At 47.8% G+C, this 24,232-nt stretch overlaps 11 protein-coding genes across 12 annotated transcripts, besides 14 other annotated features; 6 read left to right on the top strand and 5 right to left on the bottom strand.

The window, feature by feature from the left end:
- Positions 1-149: part of a mobile genetic element that runs on past the window's edge.
- Positions 1-4,726: part of a mobile genetic element that runs on past the window's edge.
- Positions 150-674: a dispersed repeat.
- Positions 1,039-1,428: a mobile genetic element.
- Positions 1,094-1,129: a tandem repeat.
- Positions 1,993-2,192: a dispersed repeat.
- Positions 2,402-3,625: a mobile genetic element.
- Positions 3,741-3,943: a dispersed repeat.
- Positions 3,825-4,164: a dispersed repeat.
- Positions 4,172-4,321: a repeat region (potential rRNA).
- Positions 4,275-4,727: a dispersed repeat.
- Positions 4,470-4,726: a long terminal repeat.
- Positions 4,727-4,730: a direct repeat.
- A 511-nt stretch (positions 4,731-5,241) lies between these two features.
- On the bottom strand, positions 5,242-5,962 carry EKO05_0006859 (Calcineurin subunit B; the record flags this gene model as incomplete). The annotated part of the gene is made up of 4 exons (XM_038940782.1): positions 5,242-5,364; positions 5,427-5,723; positions 5,782-5,834; positions 5,911-5,962. 4 exons carry the CDS (start codon positions 5,960-5,962, stop codon positions 5,242-5,244), a joined length of 525 nt encoding a protein of 174 aa, XP_038797388.1.
- Positions 5,963-6,226: 264 nt separating this feature from the next.
- EKO05_0006858 (uncharacterized protein) lies at positions 6,227-6,912 on the top strand (the record flags this gene model as incomplete). 2 transcript variants are annotated; one of them, XM_038940845.1, is made up of 3 exons in its annotated part: positions 6,227-6,538; positions 6,592-6,789; positions 6,874-6,912. In XM_038940845.1, 3 exons carry the CDS (start codon positions 6,227-6,229, stop codon positions 6,910-6,912), a joined length of 549 nt encoding a protein of 182 aa, XP_038797387.1. The 2 variants fall into 2 exon arrangements, with proteins under 2 accessions (XP_038797387.1, XP_059492885.1); XM_059636902.1 differs by having other exon boundaries at positions 6,592-6,810.
- Positions 6,913-7,455: 543 nt separating this feature from the next.
- On the top strand, positions 7,456-8,178 carry EKO05_0006857 (uncharacterized protein; the record flags this gene model as incomplete). The annotated part of the gene is made up of 1 exon (XM_038940801.2): positions 7,456-8,178. One exon carries the CDS (start codon positions 7,456-7,458, stop codon positions 8,176-8,178), a length of 723 nt encoding a protein of 240 aa, XP_038797386.2.
- A 537-nt stretch (positions 8,179-8,715) lies between these two features.
- EKO05_0006856 (uncharacterized protein) lies at positions 8,716-9,171 on the bottom strand (the record flags this gene model as incomplete). Its single annotated transcript, XM_038946235.1, has 1 exon — positions 8,716-9,171. The coding sequence occupies one exon, from the start codon at positions 9,169-9,171 to the stop codon at positions 8,716-8,718; it is 456 nt and encodes a 151-aa protein (XP_038797385.1).
- Positions 8,863-8,896: a tandem repeat.
- Positions 9,172-9,954: 783 nt separating the features above from the next.
- Positions 9,955-12,663, top strand: EKO05_0006855 (helicase; the record flags this gene model as incomplete). The annotated part of the gene is made up of 1 exon (XM_038946234.1): positions 9,955-12,663. The coding sequence occupies one exon, from the start codon at positions 9,955-9,957 to the stop codon at positions 12,661-12,663; it is 2,709 nt and encodes a 902-aa protein (XP_038797384.1).
- A 1,658-nt stretch (positions 12,664-14,321) lies between these two features.
- EKO05_0006854 (uncharacterized protein) lies at positions 14,322-15,586 on the top strand (the record flags this gene model as incomplete). Its single annotated transcript, XM_059636901.1, has 2 exons — positions 14,322-15,137; positions 15,197-15,586. 2 exons carry the CDS (start codon positions 14,322-14,324, stop codon positions 15,584-15,586), a joined length of 1,206 nt encoding a protein of 401 aa, XP_059492884.1.
- Positions 15,587-16,329: 743 nt separating this feature from the next.
- EKO05_0006853 (uncharacterized protein) lies at positions 16,330-17,316 on the bottom strand (the record flags this gene model as incomplete). The annotated part of the gene is made up of 2 exons (XM_038940811.1): positions 16,330-16,659; positions 16,762-17,316. The coding sequence occupies 2 exons, from the start codon at positions 17,314-17,316 to the stop codon at positions 16,330-16,332; spliced, it is 885 nt and encodes a 294-aa protein (XP_038797382.1).
- A 1,014-nt stretch (positions 17,317-18,330) lies between these two features.
- On the bottom strand, positions 18,331-19,164 carry EKO05_0006852 (60S ribosomal protein L17B; the record flags this gene model as incomplete). The annotated part of the gene is made up of 4 exons (XM_038940673.1): positions 18,331-18,480; positions 18,530-18,717; positions 18,869-19,082; positions 19,162-19,164. The coding sequence occupies 4 exons, from the start codon at positions 19,162-19,164 to the stop codon at positions 18,331-18,333; spliced, it is 555 nt and encodes a 184-aa protein (XP_038797381.1).
- A 260-nt stretch (positions 19,165-19,424) lies between these two features.
- Positions 19,425-20,651, top strand: EKO05_0006851 (Small subunit processome complex component; the record flags this gene model as incomplete). The annotated part of the gene is made up of 3 exons (XM_038940767.1): positions 19,425-19,441; positions 19,632-19,868; positions 19,922-20,651. 3 exons carry the CDS (start codon positions 19,425-19,427, stop codon positions 20,649-20,651), a joined length of 984 nt encoding a protein of 327 aa, XP_038797380.1.
- Positions 20,652-20,949: 298 nt separating this feature from the next.
- Positions 20,950-21,395, bottom strand: EKO05_0006850 (uncharacterized protein; the record flags this gene model as incomplete). The annotated part of the gene is made up of 2 exons (XM_038940877.2): positions 20,950-21,085; positions 21,148-21,395. The coding sequence occupies 2 exons, from the start codon at positions 21,393-21,395 to the stop codon at positions 20,950-20,952; spliced, it is 384 nt and encodes a 127-aa protein (XP_038797379.2).
- A 1,735-nt stretch (positions 21,396-23,130) lies between these two features.
- Positions 23,131-24,090, top strand: EKO05_0006849 (uncharacterized protein; the record flags this gene model as incomplete). The annotated part of the gene is made up of 1 exon (XM_038946233.2): positions 23,131-24,090. The coding sequence occupies one exon, from the start codon at positions 23,131-23,133 to the stop codon at positions 24,088-24,090; it is 960 nt and encodes a 319-aa protein (XP_038797378.2).
- Between the last annotated feature and the right edge of the window lie 142 nt (positions 24,091-24,232).

Raw genomic sequence — 24,232 nt, 5'->3', positions numbered from 1 at the left:
GTCTGTTAGGGATACAACAGCAAACCTACAGAAACTATTACATATTAAGTAGAGTTTACCTTAAAATTAACTTACACCTTAAGCGTACTAGCGCCTATATTATAAATAATTATAGATCTTTTTACCTAATCCTTAGATTTAAGTAGAGGGCTATTTATAACTCTACTATTTCCTAGCAAAACTGCTCTATTACCTTTGCAGACAAGTATTGTTCACAGCACTGCAACTTAACCACTTAAACCCCTGCCCTACTTTGCGAAGGTTCCCTGCTAGATGCTAAGCCCCTACTACTATTAAAACCTAGTTCCAGCAACCACTACAAAGGGCAATCTACTTAACCTAAATCTATGCTTTCTAGATTACCTTATACTTATATGGCATAAAAGACATATAATATCTATATTATATTAGCTTCTATAGCAAGGCTATATAGGAAACATACTAATTACTCTCTTATCTTACTATAAAGACTTTAAGCTATAACTACTAGACGTGCTTTAGCAGATGCTAATTTTAACAAATTCTTCTAACTAAGCTAGAACCTGCCCCTTTCTAACTTACTTACCTCTAAAGAACTAAAGGAATACACTAACTTTATTCTAATATTTAATAGGAAAGCTGCTAAAACTCTCCCTAACTACAGTAACTTTAACTATAAAATAAAGCTTAAACTAGGTACAAACCCTCCTAATTATTGCCTTTAACTGTTCTCTAGACAGCAAATAGAAGCTATTAAACACTACATTAAGGAAAACAAGGCACAAGGTTTTATTAAACGCTGCAACTCCCCTACTTAAAGTAACCTGCTTATTGTTGCTAAACCTAGGGGGGGCCTGCAAGTCTGTGTGGATTACTAGGAGCTTAACAACGCTACTATTAAGGACTAATATCCTATTCTATTTTTCCGCAAAACTATAGTATAACTTAACTAGGCAACTATATTCTTAAAATTTAATGTTATTTACGCCTTTTATAGAATTTAGATAAAGCCTAGCTTAGAATAGCTTACAGCATTTTCTATATAAAAAGGTATATACTAGTACAAAGTTATACCCTTTAGACTATATAACACCCTAGTAACTTTTTAGCAGGCAATTAATAACTTATTATTTAAATACCTTAATTAATTCTGTATAGTATATTTAGATAACATCCTAGTCTTTTCTAACTCCCTAGCTAAACATAAGGAACACGTTAAGAAAGTTCTTAGCAGACTTAAAAATTAAGGATTTTACATAGATCTAAAGAAATCTAAATTCTATAAGGAACGTGTTAAGTTTCTAGATATAATTATTACTAACAACAGCGTATAAATAGACCCTAACAAAATTAAAGCTATCTAAGATTAGGAGATACCTAAAACAGGACTTAACATTCTCTCCTTTCTAGGTTTTACTAGATTCTATTAACATTTTATTAAAGGGTACTTATTAATTACTCTCCTCTTAACACAAGCTGTTAAATCCACTGTTGTTTCTAGACCCTCTAAGAAAGATCCCTTAGTAATCTAACATTCTGTCTAGTACTAAGACTTTAAGCCTACCTAAGCCTACAAAGACGCCTTTTAAGCCTTAAAAAGCGCCTTCTAACTAGATATTATACTCTAACACTTTAATCCTATACAGCTAGTTATTATCTGTACTAATTCTTCTAGCTAGGCTACAGGAGGAATTATAAAGCAACAGAATTAAAAAGGTAACCTACAACCTATTACGTTCTTCTTAAAAAAACACTTATCTGTAGAATGGAATTATAATATCTATAATATAGAACTTATAGCTATTATTTAAGCCTTTAAAGAGTAGAAACTAGAACTTATAGGCTCTCTTTATATAATATAGGTAATAATAGATTATAAGAACCTAGAAACCTTTATAAAGACTAAGAAGCTTAACTAACGCTAAGCTTAATAGTTACTGTTTCTCTCTTAGTTTAAATTTAAAATAATATACGCACCTAGACCTATAAATAGTAAAGCAGATATATTAAGCTAACGTCCTTAGGACATCCCTAGGGATAAATAAGACACACAGTTATTAGACACACACTAAATTATCCTAGGACTACGTAACCTAGACCTAGGAGTTACGCCTATAATACAAGCTACTCTGTAAGCTTTCTCCCTTACTACTAGCAGACAACCTAAATTCATCTTACTAGAAGTTTAGGTAATAACAACGTTCTGCGCTACTTAGACACCCTTAGCAGAGCCTAATAACTTAGAAGAATACTTTAACCTAATAGACAACGTTTATAGGATATTACTACTAGATTTACTACTATATCTAGAAGATCCCTAATCTACTAAAGACATGCTTACTAACGTATATGCGACTAATACAGCTATACAGAAAATCTTTTCTACTCTAAATAATAACAACTATAAACTAAGCTTCTAGTTCTGCAAAAACAGCTACTATATCTCTCTAGCTAACTGTTACACTATTAGTAAAGGCTCCTCTAGACGCCTGTTCCTAGACAAGACTTAGCTCTACATACCCCCTAATGCACAATTACAATACTAGATATTTAACTTATGCTATAACTATAGGATTACAGGCTATAAAGGTCCTAAAGCCACTTTATATCTAATAATTAGGCGCTACTATTAGCCTAGTATGCCTTAGTCTATTAAGAAATATTACTAAGCTTATGCGGTGTGTAAATGCGTAAGGCCTTCCTAGGAAGCCTATAACAGTTTCCTTAAACCCCTACTAATCTCTAATGCTAGGTAGTTAGATATCTCTGTAGACTATATTTAAGATTTACTAGCTTTATCTCTTAACAGCTAATTATATATAAACCTGCTTATTATAGTAGACTATCTTACTAAGTAGTAATATTTCTTTCTATTAGTTAGCTACTCTTTAAAGGAATTTGCTTACTACTTTATAGAAATTTTTCGCCTCTATAGACTCCTGCGTACTATTATATCTAATTAAGGTACTTCCTTTATAAATAAATTCTAGAAGCAGGTTTACAAACGCCTTTAAATCTTAGCTAAGCTATTAACTTCTTATTATCTACAAACTAATAGTTAAACTAAATAAGCTAATTAAAGCCTTAAAATCTATTTACAGAAGTATATTAACTACATATAAAATAATTAGGCTTTATAGCTATATCTTGCTAAGTTTTAAGCTAACAACACTGTTAATATATCTACTAGACTTACACCTTTCTTTATAGATCTTAGGTATTATCCTTACAGCAGTATACACCCTAGTAAAGACTATACCTAAATAGAACTATTATTAAAAGAAGCTAAAGACTAAATCTTGTGTGCTAATAAGTTACTCTACACCTATACTAACCTTCTAGAATATCTAAAGATTTAGCTTACTTAGGCATAACAAGAATAACAGGCCTAAGCTAATGCTTATCGCTAACAGACTCTAAAATACACAGTTAGTAACCTAGTTTAGGTTTCTACACGCAACTAGAATACTACCTAGCCTTTAAAAAAACTAGACTACAAGTATACTAGGTTATACTTAGTTACCTATGTTATACACAACAGAGCTGCATATAAGCTAGACCTACCTACAGATATAATATTAAAAGGCGTATTTCTAGTATTTTACCCTAACTTGCTTAGGGAAACAAGCTAAGATAACCTACTAGATTAAGTACTACCTAAACTAACACCTATAGAGGTTACTAACAACTAGGGTTTAGTCTCTTAAGAATAGTACGTTAACTTATTCCTTAATTACAGAAAGTAACGTAGTATATAGGAATACCTTATTAAATAGTCTAATAACCCTAAACCTACCTAGGAACCTGCTAAGCAACATCTTAACTACTACAACGCTTTCTTGTTTTACTACAACAATCCTAACAAACTAGTTCTACTAGCACTCTAAATACTAACAGACTAGGAGCCTTGCACAGAAGACACCTTTAACAATAGCCAGTTTAGTAATCTTAATAAATTAATTAAAATAAGATAGGCTAATAAAAAGCAGATATATTACTTAACAGAATATTAGGCTACTTTTAATAGGCTCCTTTATAGGTTAAAAAACACGCCTAAAGACATGCTAAACATAATCTAGACCTGCTTAAGCTTGCCCTTAGGCTGCTATAGTTTAGCAATTAACTATTAATAAAGGTTAACCTTAAAGTTAAGGATAAATCTAGCTCTAATAAATTAATAAATCTCTTTACACTACTCCCTTATATAAGCTCTAAATAGAGAAGGGTAAAATTTTTGCGTTATAGGGTTTATACAGTAGAAAAAATCTTAGAGGTTGTTTTTTTATATAAGGATTTAGGGAGACCTGCGTAACACTACTAAAGGCATATACCTTAATTATACTCTAACTACTAACAGGTTCTTATATAGGATTTCTATATCCCCTTTTCCTTTATTTTTCTTTTACTTAAAAAACTGTTAGTATTAGACTCTTACAGTTACTTGTACACAGACTTTAGCTTAAGAGACTTTGCTATTTTTAAGGAGAGGCACGTGTTAGGACTTCTGCTAAGGTAAGATAGTAACCTACTAGTATGTGTCACAACCTACTAGCAGATTCTATTAAACCTAGTAGAACCTTCCTTTACTTGCCTTTACTTTTACTTACAGAGAGCACAGGCCTTACTACTATAAGTAGGCCTCTCTCTCTACCCTCTTGTAGCTCGCTGTCTGCTATTTTGTTCACTCCTCTTTTAAATCTATCAGTTCACCAGATCGCTACTTTTATGCTTGTGAAGTCTGCCTTACACCTACCAGTGATTGTTAGTAAATGAAATGTAGATAGAGGCATTAGCTACTGGTAGTTATCAATAAATAAAATGTAGAGGGAGGCATCACCTACTAGTAATTGTTGGTAAATGAAATGTAGATAGAGGCATTAGCTGTAGTTATCAGTAAATAAAATGTAGAGGGAAGCATCAGCTACAAGTAATTATTAGTAAATAAATTGTAGAGGGAAGACATCAGCCCTCCTTAGTAAACGACATCTTCGAAAACTCTGTTTCCTGTTCATCACCAGCGTCTTCTCGCTTGATGCTGCCGTCAGTGGTTTGTGCTCTGCGGTTCGACGAGCAACGTGTGCGCTAGCGTGGTCCATGTCTCAGTAGGTGATGTGGGGGTCATAGGTAGAAGCCCACAGAGATGAATCGTGTATTGATCAATTCAGATATCGTCAAAGCCATCCAAGTAGGCCCCAAACACCACAAACGCCTCGCCGGGAGAAGGACTGCCCAGTATGTATCGCATGCGTCGTCACGGACGGCTTAAAACTGGTCCAGGGTCATGCTCATTGATACATCCGTGTTTTCGACCATCTTCGTGAACTCCTCGAAGCTGATCTTGCCATCATGGTCCAGATCGGCCTCCATGATGGTCTTGTCGACAATCTGGAAAGGGCGTCAGCGCTGTGTTCGCGCTTGTAACAGGCGCCTTCCATGTGCACACGTACCTGTTGTAGCTGCTGATCCTTCAGATTACTTCCCACCATCATCTTGAGCACAATGAAGAGCTCGCCGTTGCTGATGTAGCCGTCGCGGTCGATGTCGTACACACGGAAAGCGAAACGGAGCTTCTCTTCCTTGTTTCCTTTGCTGCTGAAGGCTGAGAGACCAGAGACGAACTCCTGGAAGTCGACGTCACCGCCACCATCCTCGTCGAAGATGGCAATCATTCGTGTTGCGAGAGGGTTCGAGGAGATCTGGGGAAGGGCTAGGAATTCGTCGCGCTCGATAGTACCGGAGTTGTCCTGCATGACATTAGCCATGTGGTGTGTGGAGGAATAGCATGAACGGAGGGCGTCGCACCTTGTCAAGCTTCATGAACCTCTTCCTCAACCTGTCAACCTCCTCACGGTCGACTAACTTGTGTCAGTACGTGGGTTTCAGCCCCGCAGGCATGCACACGAGCAGGGCGCTCGCTCCTTCAGCACGTACAATTCGAGCCGGAGGCTATGTTGTCGAGAATCGCAGACGGTTGGTTCCCCATTTTGGCGCGGGTGGAGGAGTAGGAATTGGGTGGGGGGGGGCGGTGCGAGTCTATGGGGTTGTTTGCGAGTCGGGTTGCGAGTTGCGAGTTGCGAGCTTTCGTGGGGTCTGCAGTCGACTGCTAGCAGTGCTAGGGGTCCCGCCGCCACTAGAAGAGCAGGGGTTATCGACGTCAAGTCGCCAAGACATGGAGATGCAGCTCCGAGGCATCACCACAGCGCCTTCAATTGCTAGCTAGGCACGATCCCTTCGACGATACCACACGATGACGGAACCTGGTATCAGCGAGCTTGCATCGACTTTGCAGTTCGGCTCCATCAAGCGCCACCCCTCACCGCGACACGACCTCAACCCATCGACCGCTGCGTCTGGAAAGCAGCCCGTCACGCTTGACAAGAACGCCGAGATCGACTCCGACATCGACGAAGATGAGATTCCAACCAGTATACTCAACCCCGTGCCGCGGAAGCAGACGATGCCCCCGCTGCCAGACCTCCGGTTCGAACAGAGCTACCTGAAGAGCATCGAGAAGGCCGAGTCGTGGCAGGGCGTTGCATGGATCACGTTGCGGGATCAGGTAGGCGCAATCAACGCAGCAGTCTGGAGACTCGCCGTGCTGACGTCACTCAGGTCCTCATGTGCTTTGCGCAGGGCGTGGTGTGGACACTCATCCTCAGCGGCTGGCGGCATTGGAACCGGTCCGCCAAGTTCAGCGGGCAAAGCGTCGGCGCGAGGATACGCAGATGGTGGTGGCGCGTCAACAACTGGTCGATTCCAGATGCAAAGTCGAAGTTGAAGGATACAAAGCTGGCGAAGAACGTCTCGGAGGTGAGTGCTGCCTTTCTAGAGGTCTGGCATCCTATTGCAGTGCAAATCCACAAGTCGCGAATAGCATACTGATCAGCATCATAGTACTATAAGAACGAATTCTCGAGCGCTGCGCAGGACTGAGCGCAGATAATACATGCATTAAGCGGCGTTCAGGGACATGGCTATGGAATAACAGTTATTGCTCACTGCACACTTCCATGTCTGATTGTTTCTCTTATCCAATCCCATCGTCTCTGTGCTTAGTTCTGCAGTGGTGCCACATGAGTGCGCCTTCCTTCATTTCTGTCCTGCACATGCTTCTTTCTCAGTCGTCAGTGCCGCTTTCCTGCTGGTGCGCGCTAACACGTTTTTCTCACTCCTTGCACTGTCTACCACTGCTACCTCACAGTCGCTCGTTAATCTCAGAACTTTACACCGTCCTCTACGGCACCTAGAGTGTTTTGGAGACAGCTAGAAATGGACAGAGCAAGCTCAAGCCCCGTCACAATGATCGACCCCATAGTCGCCATGTCACTCGAACCCCCATGAAAGGTGCACCGCGAGACATCGGCAGGTCCAAGGTAGTAAATGGGTTAACCTGAGGCTTACACAGCTGGCTCCAGCAGTGATTTCGGAAGTGTAGTCATCATCAATGTCGGTATCAAGCCTGACTGCAAGATCTTCATGACACACGGACATGCTCTACGGAACAGCTCCAACTACTTCGCCACTGCGATGGACATCCAGTGTGCAGTAACCAAAGACAACAAACCAATCGCCCTACCGGATATCACAGTAGAAGACTTTGCTGTATACGCCAAGTTTCTGTACACAGGGCTGCTCTTCACGCAAGAGGCCAATGTCGCAGAGCTCACGCGGTGCCTGCTTTTGTATAAAACAGCCAGATACCTTGAAGCTATGGATTTCCAGGACGCCACAGTTGACGCGCTTATCGAGAATATCCTCGAATTCCGTGCGCTCAAGGGCCAATGCCGCTTTACGGCGACCCAGATTACGACCATCTACGCCATGACTGAAGACGGCTCGCCTCTACGCAAGTTCGCACAAGATCTGTGCTTGCAGTCAAAGGAGCCACAAGGCTTCGAAAAGAAACAACTGAAAGAATTCCCGGGCGACTTTCAGCTCGATCTGTTGACAGCTGCTGCACCCTTCATCACTTCTTCGGCGAAATCAACCGACATGAAGGACCCACTTGACCTCAGTAGATCTTGCAAGTATCACGGACATGCAGCTGTCGCCCAGTCTTGCTACAGAACAAAGTATCAGTTCATGATGGAGGAGCCGATCGTAGTTGCAGCGAGGATTATAGTAAAGACGTCATCAGATGCTGGAGGAAGACGACATATTGAATGCCTAGAGAGCAACGATTTCGAGTTGAGGGTTTGACACAACAGCGATGGTCTAATCGGATCGAATGGCGCGTAGCATACATCATGCGACTGGCAGATCGGGACTACGTGCCCGGAGGTTACGTCTAAAATGAATTGTGTTACGATGTTACTATACTCTAGCTGCTGGTATATTTAGTGTACGAAGAACGTCTTTCCACTTGTTTAATTAACGTGCGCACGTGCTAGTTGTAGGCAATGAGGAGCTAGCGCGGCCAGTAAGCAAGTATCAACACTACCTCTTGTCCTAATGCGTCTACCTGCTGATCAGCACTGTATCTTATCGGCGTCCAGACCAAGCATTAAAATGACCCCGCCAGCTGATATCGTTAGCATGAGCAAGCTGCACCCTCTCACGTCTCTCTCTCTCGAGCCGTCAGAATCGAGGCGCGAGGGTGATCGGAAAGCAGACTAAAGGCAACGAGGTATTGTACGCATGATGTGAACTGAATTTAGCTATGTACAAAGAACAGTATAAAGTGCAATCAAGACAGCCGTCAGAGCGCTACGTCTCTTTGCCCGCCTCCTCCTTGGTTCACCGGCGTGAAGGCAGAAACCTCAAAGTCCGTCTCTGCTGCTCCGTCGATCGTGCTCTCTGCCTCCTCGCCTTCAGCATGCCGCTCCTACGGGTACGCATCTCGTTGTTGTCGTCTGTCGTGCGGCGCTGGCTATGTCTTGAAGAGTCGGTTGGTTGGTGGTTGGATCGGGGTTGGGTGCGTGCTTTTCTGCTCATTCCGCTCACGGCGCTCCGGGCGTTCACTGCGTCTGTTGATGCGTCGTGAGCGGCGTTTGACCGGTCCTGCAGAGCGGCATGTTCGGCGATAGTAAGCCTGAAAAGTGCTCTTGCGTCGAGTGTGGATGACACTCGTGATTTGAAGATGGCTGGCCGAGGCGCGGCGTTGATATTGATGTTTGTGTTGGAGGGATTGGGGGCAGATGCTGCGGCGGCAGTGAAGAGGGTGCCGATTGTGAGGAAGATTGTAATTTTCATGTTGAAGGTGTGATTGACAAATGCCGTGAAGATGAGAAGATGGAGATGTGAAAGTTGCAAGGCGTTGGATGTAGTGAGCAGGAATCGTTCTGGGGAATACTCGTTCACTTTTATACAGTGAATGGATCCACATGTTCACCGCAATCATGAAGCTGTCGTACTGCGCTTGGTCACCAGGTGTCGTAGAGATTGAATTTGTCGACCAGAACTGGGGAAACAGCCTCTAGAGCATAATCAGACAGGTTTAGCTCCTATGCGACCACGCGTCTGACATGGCGTCTCATTGCTTCGAAACGAAGTGGGGCCTGGTTTACGAACTGGGTGTTCTTAGGGACGGACAGTATAATGCCTGGCCCGTTGTCGTAAGTTGCTCAGCAGCTCCTGAATTTGTATACAGCAAGAATGTCTTCATCGGTGATGTTGTTGAGCGACATCGCTCATCTGGCTCCTTCCGGTACAGACCCACGATACTCAAGCTATGATGTTTGCAGCTGACGTACGCAGCTATGCTGAAACGACGTCAAACTTGACAGTTTATGCCGAGCTCGACATGTGTCAGAGTGACAGAGTGACAGGTTGATTCACGGATTGTCCAAGCAGATAATCAGTTCTGGGGAGTTTGTTACTGATGCAGCCTGAAGACTGAGAAGAAGGCCGATTAGACAATCACGTGCTAGCGCGATCTGGCGCGTCGCTCCTTCTGACATCCGCGACTTGTGCGCCACTATCCCACAATCCAGCTCTCACGCCGGTGAGATGCTGTAAGTATCCACACCAAACTCGATGAAGCCGTTCAAACCATTTAAACCTCTCTCGGTCGCCGGCAGGGTCAACACTCTCAACGGCCCGCCTCCAGCCAAGAAGCGGCGCCTCTCCCAGTCCGACGATGATGAGCCTTTGCCGCGAGCTGCACCGGCGAATCGAAAGCCTCCAATCGACATACACAATCCTACGCCGCCGCAGGCGCCGCCAGTCGACTCGAGTGGCAGCTATTACAGCGTGTTATGGCGCAAATACACCACAAAGAAGAACAAAACGTGGGACGGTGACGGCGTGCTAGCTGTAGTGAATGGGTACGGCACTCTCACGGACAGCGATTCGGGGAAGGAGATGGGCAAAGGAGTCTGTAACCGCCCGCTACTTCCTGGTTCACCCCTATCTATTGGTGGCAAAGAGCTTGAGATCGATGGTGTCATCGATAAGAAGGATTACATGTCTGGACGTATGTTCATGGGCAAGGCGGCTGCTACGCCTATTGAGCAGAAAACAAAGCGATTGGAGCCCGGATATAAACCCTTATCTACTGGCAAGCCACATCTTTCCAGTAAAGCTCAAGTGAAGAGAGTCGAGTCTTCAGGCAGCACTAAGAGTGTGGTCTCTGAATACACTCCGTCCTTGAACGGGAAACAGCAATTCAAAACACCACTACTGTCCAACACAGTGCTTCCGCAGCGCAACCCGTCGATACCGACCCCTCGCCACGATCCGAACACACCCAACGCGCTGGTCATGAAGCGGCCCACCATAATTCCTAAGGGAAAGCAAGTAGTGGACGTCGTCGTCGATCCTGTTCTCAGCAAACAGCTTCGCGATCATCAAAGAGAGGGTGTAAAGTTCCTGTACGAATGCGTGATGGGTATGCGGAGCGAGGGCGAAGGTGCCATCATGGCTGACGAGATGGGACTGGGAAAGACTTTGCAGACGATCACCCTGCTCTGGACTTTGCTCAAGCAAAACCCGATCCACGACAGTCCACCAGCCATAACAAAGGCGCTCATCGTCTGTCCAGCCGGTTTAGTCGACAACTGGAAGCGCGAGTTTCGCAAATGGCTAGGCAACGAGAGGATTGGCGTCTACGTTGCTGATGCAAAGAACAAGAAAATTGCAAACTTTACTATGGGCAAGGCATACAACGTCCTGATCATCGGATATGAGATGCTCCGGACTGTGCAGGAAGAGCTGAAGAGAGGCGCTGGCGTTGATATTGTCATTGCGGACGAAGGGCATCGATTGAAGACAGCAAACAACAAATCCATGCAGGCTATTCAGTCTCTCAACACAGAACGGCGCATCATCTTGTCGGGTACTCCGCTTCAGAACGATCTGGGCGAGTTCTATACTGCGATCGATTTTGTGAACCCTGGTCTTCTCGGCCAGCGCTCTGCTTTCAAGCGTGCGTTCGAAGCTCCCATCCTGCGAAGTCGTCAGCCTGACGCGAGCGAGTCGGAGCTGGAGAAGGGTGAGGCACGGTGGCAGGAGCTCGTGTCTTTAACCAGCCAATTTATGATCCGACGTACCGCAGACGTCTTGTCGAAGTATCTGCCACCGAAAACAGAGCACATTGTCTTCTGCCGGCCGACGAAAGCGCAAGCCGAAGCCTACCGCAGTATTCTCTCCTCCCCTCTGTTCACCGCGGCTTATGGCAATATGGACATGGCCCTGCAGCTCATCACTATACTAAAGAAGGTCTGCAACAGTCCATCGCTGTTGAAGTCGAAGAAGGATAGCGACGGTAAAGAATCGGAGATGATAGAATCTATTCTCCCATTGATTCCGCCCCACATCCTCAACTCGCATGCATCTAGCACAAAGCTGCGCCTACTCGATAGCCTCGTGCATCGGTTATATACTTCTACGGAAGAAAAGGTTGTCATTGTGTCAAATTACACTATGACGCTCGACATGATCGAGCGTCTTCTGACATCCCTTTCATACACATACCTACGTTTGGACGGAAGTACGCCAGCAAATAAGCGGCAAGCCCTTGTTGAGAAGTTCAATAAGACGCCCAAAGCCGCCAACTTTGCCTTTTTGCTCTCTGCAAAGTCCGGTGGTGTGGGTCTGAATCTCATTGGCGCATCGCGTATTGTGCTATTCGACATCGATTGGAACCCTGCGACTGATCTCCAAGCCATGGCCCGCATCCACCGAGACGGCCAAAAGCTTCCTTGTAAGATCTACAGATTTCTCGTTCAAGGTGGTCTTGATGAAAAAATTTACCAGCGGCAAGTGATGAAAATGGGTCTCGCCAATGCCGTAGTCGACAACAAACAATCTGCTTCATCTTTCTCCAAAGACGAGCTGCGAGACCTCTTTCGCTTGGACGACCGCGAGACGTGCCAGACTCACGACCTTCTTGGGTGTACATGTGATTGTAGAGGTGCACCAGAAGTCCAAGTCGGTGAACCTGTTAATATCGATGAAGGCGAGGATGACAGCGACGATGAGCCTCTCCTTCCTCGCCTGAAGAAGGCGAGTGAAGTCGACATAGTCGCACAAGAAGAAAGGATTGAGAGTCGACGGAAAGCTAAGATGCCCAAGCTTAAAATGCTGATGGAGTATCGACATATTGATACGAAGAATCTTCGCGCTGGTGAAGACGGGGTGGATGAGGAAGAGCTGGCGGTGGCGATTGATGACGATGTGTTTCTTGAGACACTGAAGGAAAGCGAGAGTAACGTGGGGTTCTTGTTGACCAAGTCTAGTTCATAGACCAACGTGGGGAGATATTAGTATCGCATAGCGTCGGCGTTTTGGGTCCATGGGTATGAGGCGCAACCTGCAGAACAAGCGTAGCACACGACGGGAGCGAACAGTGGCATTATATGAGCGACATACCCTTCAACAATAATGCATATCCAACCTTCTTGTTCTCTGTTGTTGTCAACACGTTCATCTAGCATTGGAGCGCGGCCATTCTCCAAAACCTAGGTAGAGAGGTCTTCGCGTTGCAGAGAAAGTCGACTACAATGCTTTAGAGACAGCTTTTAGGATAGAACTATGTACTGCCGGAGGACTTCAGCGTGTTTGTTGAAGCTTTCCGGCTTTTTCAAAGATAGCTGAAGTTTTGTAGTGCCTTTTTAGGTTGCAGGTGATCTGCAGACTGGCACTAAATATCTCCTCTTATTCAAGTAAAGACTGTCGGCTTGGCTTGTTGCCGGCTTTTTCTGGCTTTGCGAAATGTTCGATGTGCATTTCTTGATTGGCGCAGCTACATGTTCAAACCAGCTGTGTACAGTGTCCGTGCAATCTATACTGCTTGTATGGACAGAACAAGTTTGGTTTCTTGACAAATTAACCCTCTCGTTACTCAAACTGATGGGATAGAAATGTTCGCAAGGCTTGGTCGGTCAAGGAATCGTGGCACAGGTTTTCAGTAGGTAGACCATGCTACTCTCCTTACCGCATGTGTACCATGACTAAACTTGAGAGTGAAAATATTCAAATCTCGTCAATATCGTGTTGGCGTACAAGAGAGATTTTGGTGACATTGAAAATAGGTACTACCTTGGGTTGCAGACGTCATTGGGTCGCTTGTCAGGCATCCTCAACAGCACGCGTCTTTCACGCGTCGACCCGCACAATAAACACTCATGTTACGCGCACTCAGCTTGATCCTTTATAGTATCTCTGATAGAGAAAGCTACCCTGCAAGTGGTTTCTTTCATCTACGGTGCACTATAGTCACGCCCGCACTGAGTCACTCGACCTCAAACAATTGGCGAAAAGTATCAACGCATAACCAGCATTGAATTCTTGTACAGAATATTGCATTCTGAGCTGGTGCATATAATCACTTTACACAACATTTGGTAAGATTGATGCTCTCGCCCCCTCGCCTGAGCTGTGCCTTCGGCCATGCATTCTCGATGACACTAAGTATAGAACATTGACATGACAGCATCTGCAACGGTGAGTCACCGGCACACTTACTCATCTCAGAACACGGACTACAATCTTTGTGTGAGCTGACAAGTAAAGGGAGCGATCCTCTCCGGCCAATCAGGTGCAAATTTGATTCGTTCCTGTGTCACCAAGCCAAGCTTCTCATGGATATACTGACCCCGCGTAAGCGTGGCTACCATATCGATAGATGAAAGACTGCTTCGTCTCCACTTGCCTACCTGAGTAGTCAGTTCTTCTTCTGGATGTACCTTCCTCTCATTTTGTCATCCTTGCGTTCAAATTCACATTCCACCAACACGCTGCAGCCATTCTGACGCTCTACCGTCGACAAATCTGTAGACATGGACATATCCACTGTAACAATATGTTGGAGGGAACACGTATAAAGTCAAGTGTTTGCTGGGGTTACGAAGAACGCAACACTCTCCAGATTACCTTCAAACCAATACACGATTCAAATCAAGATGAGGGCAATGGCAATGAACACGACGATCTCGGCACTTGCTGCTGCAGGTACCATGGTTTCGGACAAATATTTAAGCTGTGGTTGGCCAAGAGAGTTACCCGCGGAAGTTTCTTCCGTCACTCGATGTTCGACCAATTTCGCGGCATCCGCCCCACCCTGGGGCCCGACTACCGACTACTTCACGAGTACATCGTATGCGTACAGATCTAAGACAGAGCTCCTGACACCCAAACCATATACCACAAGTGTGTCGGCTACATCAACCTCCACAGAATACTCAACCGCACCCAACAACCTGACCAAAACTGTGTGGACCGACACATATACCTGGACGAACTATTACACAAAGACGGAGACTGTCTCTTCGACATTTACTGTCACAACATCTGTGCTTCAAACGGCTATAATTCCTACCCTGGCTGGATTTACTCCCGTCGCGGCTGCCTATCCGGAAGCTACACAACATGTCGATGACCAGGAAGACCAAGACCAGTGGACTGTTGAAGATTCATATTGGCAGGACGACTTGAACTTGCAACAAGAGTCAGAGGTCCCGGATGTCGTTGAGTCTGGCGTGGCGTCTAAGGTCCAATGTCTGATCACTCTGATCAGCATCTACGACTCAGGAACGACCTCATCAAGGTCGTATGTGCCACCTCCAACGTACACGCGCACAAAGTACATCGCCTCTGAGACCATCACATCGACCGTGACGACCAAGGTCTCGCCTACCGAAACTCCTTACACATACTCGATGGCATCGGGCCTGGAGTTCCGCTCCTGGTACACGGAAACCCGAACGAATGTTGAGACTGTAAGTTTTGGCTTAACAAACATGTCTATATGCAACAGATTTGACTAACTTCATGCTAGATCACAACAACCGACTATCCATCAAGCACAACCTCAGTCTACGCTGCTTGTGCTACAGACAATGTCGTTGACACATACAGCGGCTGGCCACTGTACAGTCTCGCCGACGACTGGTATAGCAAGAATCTCACAATTATCCGCTCAGACTGGAGCGACAACACCAATGCGACGGCTTGCTGTGCCATGGCTGCAGCCAACCCCAACGCCATCTTCTTCAAGTACAGTGGCGTCTGCGAAGTGTTTGTAGATGAATACGCTGCGACTGAGTACAACGCGAGCGTCAAGATTGACGTTCCGGTCTTGTATGAGCCACGAGAGACAGGCTGGTGGGGGTTGACAGTGGGCAACGGACCGCGGGGACGAGTAAGCTTCTCCTCTCTGTGGGTTTGAAGATAGCAGGTACATTTTTACCAGCCTGCGGGGTTCGGGGTTCGGCGTGCTGTGTTCATCTTGACGAATTTCGATTGTCAGAACTTCTAAAGTTTACGCGAGATTTCTTTACTTTTTTTCCTTTTTTATTGTTTACTCGCGTTGCAAACAGAATGAAGCTTTTTATTCCGAAAAGAAAAGCATGACGGAATTAACACTTTGTTGTGATACAGTGTCCCGTTGCTCTGTGAAAGCGGTCTCTCCATATCCCAAATAAACCTGGACACATACTATGCAGGGTTGAAAACGGTGATCCGAGAGGCTACCACTACGGAGATGAAAATACCGATGTCTTTCCCCTTGCCGTCATCTTTCGATCGTATGCAGTTATTCAAACTTTCAGGATGACACTCGCTCAGCGCAGCCAAGTTGCAAACCGTGATCTTTCACACCTCAACGAATCCGGGCATACATCATAGGAACATCCAACTGATGTCTGCATCACGCAGATGCTGTTGTCCTTTGAAAACGCGAGGACAAGGCGTGGCGTGGCTATGGAGAAGCTGGCTCATTCGGTTGGTGTTTTCTGACCGTTGCAAGTTCCAGCTCTCGAGAATGTGCACAGCATCAAGATCACTGCACAACGTTGAACCTAATACTGTGTAGTTTCTTCTATGATTGAATTCAATCAAATCATGCTAACAAAACAAGGGTATCTGCGATACAACGCTCAGATGGAGGTACGGTGGGGTTTACGCGTATAATCACAAGGTGCTCATGAGCACGGCCACCAAGCCTGCAACGACTGGTGCTAGGTTCACACGGCGCATACCCGCTGCTGAATCTGCGCCTCCACCTTTCTGGCCTTCCTTAAAGCCGTTACCCATGTACAGGGCGCCAAGCTCTGTGAGTCCGCCATCGTCGTCAAACAGCGCGACGCCATCGCCAGTCCACTCGTTAGCATCATCGGTCCTGAATGCACCAAACCATGCATATCGCTCGACATAATCCAGGCTATCGAGGTAGGGCAGTGTTTGGTTCATCATACCAACTGTGGCGTCGGCGGACTCTTGGGGCAGGCCCAATTCGGTGACCTAAAGTTTCAGGTTAGAGTCGTTCGTCGAGTTGGCATTATAGAATTCATTGAGCGTCCCAAGCCATCCAGCAAGTCCGGAAAATGCGCCATACCAGTGTACTGCGACGAAATCTGTTGGACAACCGTTTTCGGGGTCAATGTCATAGCAGGATGAGTTGAAAGACCTGAGCCACTCCAAACCACTAGGTGAACCGGTCGTTGAGGGATGGCTGATCTTCCAATTTCGTCCACCTTTGGAGCCATTCCTGAAGGGCACGACATAGTCGATGTATGCTCTCGCTGCGTCTTCTGGACTAATGCTAGATCCACCACTGCCTGTTGTGCCGTCTGGTTCGTTGAAGGAAAGCAGGTGCGTATTCGACTTGTCGAGGCCTCTGATAGCACTTTCTGTTCTCCCGTCCTGTGTAGCGTCCATCCCATGGATCATGGGAACGAATTCGAGAGAGCCAGTGGGAATCAAATTGGTGTTTGGATAGGGACTCCAGTTGTAGTACCAAGCGAGTGGGCTGTTGTCTGAAGATAAGAGCTTGTTGTCTGGTGCATGGCTGTCACCTATGAACGCAAACCCTCTCTTGCTGTCTTGTGCTTGTGTGGTGGCGAGAAGACCGAGGACTAGCGTTCCGAGTATTCGTAGGCGGTGTTGAAAGGCTGACATTATGTAAGATTGTTGTTGTTTGGCTTGAACGGTAAAAGACCCGAAGGTTTACGTGAATATGTACAGAAGAAGGCAACTAGAAAAAGCAAGTGGCACATGGGTAAGTCGGATATATAGTCCATTCACAACGTCGACAAGATGCGGCGATGCACATGGGTGGCATGGGTGCGCTGGGCTTGCGTCATGATAGTTGGCGATTCCAAAACTTGGCAGGCGCCGAAGAGCAGGATAGCGACTACTATCGAGTCAGGAGGAAGGAGCCATTCTCGCAATCACCTATACGACGTCCTGAGATTGCACAGATGTTTTACAGTTGTGTTGGTGAAGGCGTCATATAGTGTAGATGTCGAAGAGGAAAGTTGGTTCGAAAGAGGACTAAGATCAGATGAAGACTAGCGCCATCACTCAGAATCGGTGGGGGCACGGACTCGCGTTGGAGAAAAAGCCGGCTACAAGCCGATAGCCCTTAATAATATAGGAAGTGTTAAACGCTATCTTCGTAGCTATTATAGAGCCTTAAAGGACATTGTAAGCCTTTAGCAACTTTTCCTAAATCTGAAGAGCAGTTATAAACACGCTACAAACCTCTAGCATAACGACATAAGAGACTGCCGGTGGGATGGTGTAGCCGGTTTTCTCTGCAACATAAGAGATACGCGTGAACGTCAGGTCCAGGTTACCAGTATGTGAGTTCAATGTAGTCCTCAAGCAGCGCAATGCGAACATGGAGAAGGTTCATAATACATTGCATTAAGCACTAGAAAGGTCGTGAGCATGCAGGTGGTAGTGCACGTCAATGATGCATGCACATGCAGAGGAAGCGCTGAGTTTGGGAATCAGGCCGTGGCCCTGTTTGCTTATCGACCAGACACCGGAGAAATCGAATTCCCAATCATGCACACATGATGAGTGAGTATGAAAGACCCTATAATTCATCGCTCATTGACTCCTAGACCTTGCCCATGCCTTGTCCTTTTGTCTTCGCTTAAACTTCGACACCTCTCCGGGAACTGCTTACGCAGCGGTGATGGCCTTGCGGACCTCACGGCCACGCTGCCTGGAGTTCAATCGGCGCTCGACGGTCTCGGTGGACTTCTGGACAACCTCGGCACCCTCGGTGAGGATGAGCTCGATGTGGGAGGGGTTGGACATGTAGGGGTTGATCTATGCGCTGTTAGGGCCAGGGCTGTGCGTGGGGGGTACCGGTACGTACACGACCGTGAGCACGGTAAGTGCGCCTTCGCTGCTTGGGGGCCTGGTTGACCTGGATGTGCTTGACAATCAAGTTGGCGGTGTCGAGACCCTTGGTGTCGGCGTTGGCCTCAGCGTTCTTGAGGAGACCGAGGAGGATCTCGGCGGACTTGACGGGCCAGCGGGCCTTGGAGACACCGAAAGCCTTGCCTGCGGGAGTCAGCCATTGCCCTGCAAAATTCGATCCACGTCGACGCAGCACGTTGCAATTCCACACGCAGCGCGGTCCCCCTCTTCCAGTGCTTTCCCATGTCCAGAACCGGGTTTTGCATCCTTGCGTGCGAGATGGAGGGTCACTCACCCTGGGCGGTGCGTCCAGTGCTACCGGCGTAGCGCCTCATGGGGATGGCCTCCTTGTGCTCCAAGACATTACCGAGGTAAGTGAGGGCGCGCTCGAGCTTCCATCCGTTGATGGCCTGGGCGGTCTCGCGGGTGTTCTTGAAGGAGACACGGAGGTAGGAACCGCGAGCGCGGGCGCTCTTTGCGTTCTCGAGGCTGGATGCTCCGTAACGAACCTGGCACAGACAATTAATTTCGCGTTCGAGAGATGCAGCAGCCTGTCTGCAGGCGTTGCGACGGCGGGCGACGACTCACCATTTTGTCGGGCGATGAGGTCCTGTGTTGTTAGTACGAGAGTGCGGTTGGGTCGAGGAGCAAAATCGCAACATTGCAACTGTGGGCTGTCTCGCTTCGGCAAACTAAGCAGGGATGAGCGCTTGGCGCCTTTCGAAATTTGGCGTTAGCGTGGTGAGCTTGCAGAGAAATTCTCGAACTTTGAACTTCACAGCTCTCCATCGCCTTACTGTCGAACATCTACAACGACACGTACCTTTTCTTCCTCCACACAACAATCAGCAATGGCTTTCACACCCAGGTACGACTCCATCCATGTTAAGGTCGAGCATACCTGCCATTGCGCTGCAGCTGGGTTGCGCAGCTCGTTGCTCCACGCGGCGGTTGTCGCAAGAGACAGCTGCTCGAGCAACTACCTGCGCACGCCCAGATCATAGCATCTGCAGACTTTGATCAAGACACATTAACGCGCCAGAACTAACGCATGACAGAGGCGGACGTGGCGGTGGTGACCGTGGTGGTCGCGGAGGCTTCACTCCTCGCGGTGGACGTGGTGGTGGCTTCGGCGACCGTGGTGGCCGTGGCGGCGGTCGCGGAGGCTTTGGCGGTCGTGGAGGCAGCCGTGGAGGCAGCCGTGGAGGTTTTGGTGACCGTGGTGGCCGTGGCGGCGGCCGTGGTGCTCCTCGTGGCGGTGCCCGTGGTGGACGAGGTGGTGCCCGTGGCGGAGCGTACGTCGAGCATGCAAATTGATCCAGACAAGAACGGAACTAACACCCCGCAGTAAGACCATTGTCGAGCCCCATCGCCACGCTGGTGTCTTCGTTGCCCGCGGAAAGGAGGATCTCCTCGTCACCAAGAACTTGACCCCCGGCGAGAGCGTCTACGGCGAGAAGCGCATCAGCGTTGGTGCTGAGAAGGCTGAGGGCAGCGACGAGGCTGCCCCCTCTGCCATCGAGTACCGTGTGTGGAACCCCTTCCGCTCCAAGTTGGCTGCAGGTATCCTCGGTGGTGTCGACAACATCTACATGGGCCCTGGCTCCAAGGTCCTCTACCTCGGTGCCGCCTCCGGTACCTCCGTGTCCCACGTTGCCGATATCGTCGGCCCTGAGGGAACTGTCTTCGCTGTCGAGTTCTCTCACCGCTCCGGTCGTGATCTGATCAACATGGCCACCCACCGCACAAACGTCATCCCCATCGTCGAGGATGCTCGCCACCCCCTGAAGTACCGTATGCTCGTCGGCATGGTCGACTGCATCTTCGCCGACGTTGCCCAGCCTGACCAGGCCCGTATTGTCGGTCTCAACGCTGGTCTCTTCCTGAAGGTTGGTGGTGGTATTGTCATCTCCATCAAGGCCAACTGTATCGACTCAACCGCCGCACCTGAGGCCGTCTTCGCCCAGGAAGTTGCTAAGCTGAGGGAGATGGGCATCAAGCCCAAGGAGCAGCTGACTCTCGAGCCCTTCGAGCGTGACCACGCCATGGTCGTTGGTGTCTACGAGCGCGCCAAATAGAGTGCTGATACAATCTTGCTGTTTGTTTAATGACGCATGGGCATATACCTGTACTTCTGGGATGGGATCGGCGTTTGGGGGCTCACACTATCTAGCAAAAGGCCAACACTTGATGAATCTACTTCGTAAACGTTCAACTTCAGACCTGAGGCCTTTGTGATGCTTTGGCGCTTATTACACGTTTCTTTGCTAACATCGTCACTAGCTAGTCGGTACGAGGTATCGTCCGTAACAATACTCTGGTATTCACGAAGAACACTACACCAAACCAAAAATAACCCCTCCATGACGACTTCACTTACCCGCTCTTCTTCGGCCATCCCCAGATAAAATCACATCTCACACTACTGAGCTCGTTGTCGAATTTGTATTTCGCAAAGCCGCTAATTCCCGGGCTTGTGAATGGAATAGCCTTGCCCCGACAGCTGCGGTCTCTGAACACCGTCAGCCCCCTCAATCCCTTATCAACCGCCCGAGGCGATGCAGCAGCACTCACGAATATAGGACACAAAACGTGCCGTCATCTGGCCCAGCACTCGACACATTGTCATTGAACGCTTTCTCAATGTTGTAGCATCTCGTGACCGACAGCTCGATGTTCTTGCAGTTGCCACGGAACGAGTCGTCGGTGCAGACGTAGAGGTGGGTTTTGGAATCTGCGCGTGCGTGGAGCGTCGGGGTCGCTAGTGTGATGGCGGGGATGGTGAAGAGGAAGAGCGCAGTGGAGGCGAGTTGTAACTTCATAGCGGCGATGGTGCGGCGAGATCAGGCGTAGGGGAAAGAAAGGGTCTAGTGAGGGTTTTGTGGGGTGCGTGTGGGAAGGGAGAGTAGGGTTGAGGTAAGGGACTTGGCTTGGAAGTGCGACACGGTGTTTATTGGTGGCTTGAGAAGATCTACTCGTTAACATATCGTTGAAAACTCCAGTTTGATAGAGTCCATTTAGCTCCGGAAGTCATGTCCACTTGTCAGTGATGGTGGCTTGCGCAACCAAAATATTGAGGTCTCGATATATTTGGAGACTGTAGCCTTTCAGTATCTAACACTGGCGTCAGCTCCGGTTTGAACTTTGAGCTTGGCCTGATACTCCTTCTCCAAGGTATTGTTCAAGACTGTGAGCAGGATGCCAACAAGCGCCATACCGAACTGCACGTGTTAGTAGGCTTCAGCTAGCGAACTAGGACCACTCAGGTATACCAATGAACCACATATCCAGAACACCTTCCCTAGACTCTAACATGCTCTGGGTCCAAGATACGGCTCCGCAGTACACTGTGGGCACGATTGGCACAACAAGACTTTTGCGAACAGACGGGTACTCGGTGTTGACTGCCTGGGCGGCACCAATGGCGCAGCCTATGTTGATAGCAAGAGCAAACTGTAAAAGTGTCAGCTGGAGCCAACGCCGGTACTTCAGAAGTTGTAATGAAGACTCAGAATTCACCGGAGCTTCATGAGGCGTCCTGTGTATTGGTCTTTTAGTGGCCAGCACTTACCGGAATACCAAACACGCACGCGAGCCAAAGTATCACCTTATCATGGATTCTACTTGTGATGTGGACTGTCACCATTATGAATACAGCCCACACAGCTAGAAAAGCAGGGCTCATAGCTACGAAGGGCGGACGAGTCACTGGTTCGGTGTATTCATTATCGGATGAAAGAGTGTATTCAGTCCCCAGTATGCCAAGCTCGGTGCTGGGTACTCGAGTGTAAAAGGGCGTGGACGTCGAGACCGTCATGAGAATTATTTTGACGATAGTGTGAAGTGATGAAAAACAAAGCTGGAGGAAACGGGTATCGTGGCGCAGATGGGTGCATTACCAGACTTTGGTGAAATGACAATCAGTGTTCACAGCGCATCATCGACACCTGCAACCAGGCTTTCAAACTTGCTGCTCTGGCTTTTTTTCTCCAGTGCGGTTCAGCACATGAGCTTACCATCGTTCGCTAATGATAAGATCGCTTTCTTGATCAACATCGAATCTGCTTGACGCGGGCCATGAGAGATTGCTGAACCTCCTGGGTCTTTCGTGGTGATGAGTGGATGAAAGAACTTATAAAACACTGCAACTGAGTCTGCTCTTCAAGTTCAACTTGTTAGCCAGGAACATCGCAGAGAAAAACGTACCTTCGAGGCGTTCTAGGCAAAGCTTAGTAGACCTAATTCTTCAATGATAAGCCTAAGTTCCTGGCAGTGTTTCTATCAGCTGCTGAAGTCAATGCTCTCTTGGATTCAATGACCTCTGGCGTCGATAGTGGTTTCGTAGATGTAGGTCTCTGGAAGCTAATGGATATCGCACGCCGATGCTAGCGCGGTGAATGAGCCACAAAAACGGGATGATGTTCGCCTACGGGCAAATTAAGGGACATCAAATGTGCAAACTAAAGGCTTATCGACCGATGAACTTGAAGATCGCGATCTCCTGTTTTTCGCCCTCTTCGTTGTCGAAACTGTGCGTAATTATGGAGCTGTGCAGGCATGACGTCAAATGTGCGTACAGTGAGTGGTGCCTCAATGACAATCAGTCCGCAACCTCTCCAATCCCCACACCCCAACTTCCCCCAATCTCAAATCAAACAGCCCCGGGCAAAGATGGCATTCCAAGCGCCACCGAAAAACATCATCGTTAGCGGTGGTGCCCGCGGCATTGGACGCGCCATGTCGCGCATGTTCCTCGAAGCTGGTCACCACGTCTACATCTTCGACATTGACGAGGAGGAGCTCAAGCACACAACACACGTGCACCTCAAGCAGTATTATGAGGAGAAGAAAGTCGAGTACGGTATCTGCAATCTGCGCGATGTGGAGGACGTCCGCAAGAAAGTCGTTACTGCGGCCGAGCAATTCTTTGGCAGCCGTATCGACGTGCTCGTCAATAACGGCGGCATTGCAGCTCCGCAGTGGAAAGACGGAAAGACAATGGAAGACAAGGACACGTGGGACGAGTGGCAAGCTTACATTGAGACGAATCTGAGCGGTCCGTTCGCAATGAGCCAAGCTTGCATTCCGTACATGAAGGCGCGTGCACATGACCGCGAGAACGGCGCGCACAAAGAGCAAGGAGCCGGACCATGTATCATCCACATCGGCAGCTTCCGAGCACATCAGTCTGATCCGAACCAGGAGGGCTACGCATCCAGCAAGGCGGGTCTGCTAGGTCTGATGCATTCAATGGCCATTAGTCTGGGTGCTTTAGGCATCCGCGTGAACTTGGTGGCGCCGGGCAGGATCAAGGTCGCACACGAGTGCAAGCAAGGTGACGAGGCGGGTACGAACTGGGAGGAGCAGGTTGGCGAGAAGGATATCAGTGACCACCCAACAAACCGCGCGGGTAGGCCAAAAGACGTTATCGATGCGTGCTTGTGGCTCATCGAGGCTGGTTTCGTGACCGGCCAAGACATCACTGTCGATGGAGGAGCTCTGAAGAAGAAGAACTGAGGGTCGACGAGGATAATGATAAGACGGCCTTTCCTTTTTACGAAAAAAACAAACTAACAGAAGTATACCCACACTGAAGGAAACAAGGTGACACCAGTGTCCATATCGTTCCATTGCAATGTCTCTACAAGTTCTACGTTTT

The sequence above is a fragment of the Ascochyta rabiei genome, chromosome 11, assembly GCF_004011695.2.
Source record: "Ascochyta rabiei chromosome 11, complete sequence".
In the NCBI taxonomy this organism is placed as follows: Eukaryota; Fungi; Ascomycota; class Dothideomycetes; order Pleosporales; family Didymellaceae; genus Ascochyta; species Ascochyta rabiei.
This window is presented reverse-complemented; position numbering and strand designations above follow the sequence as displayed.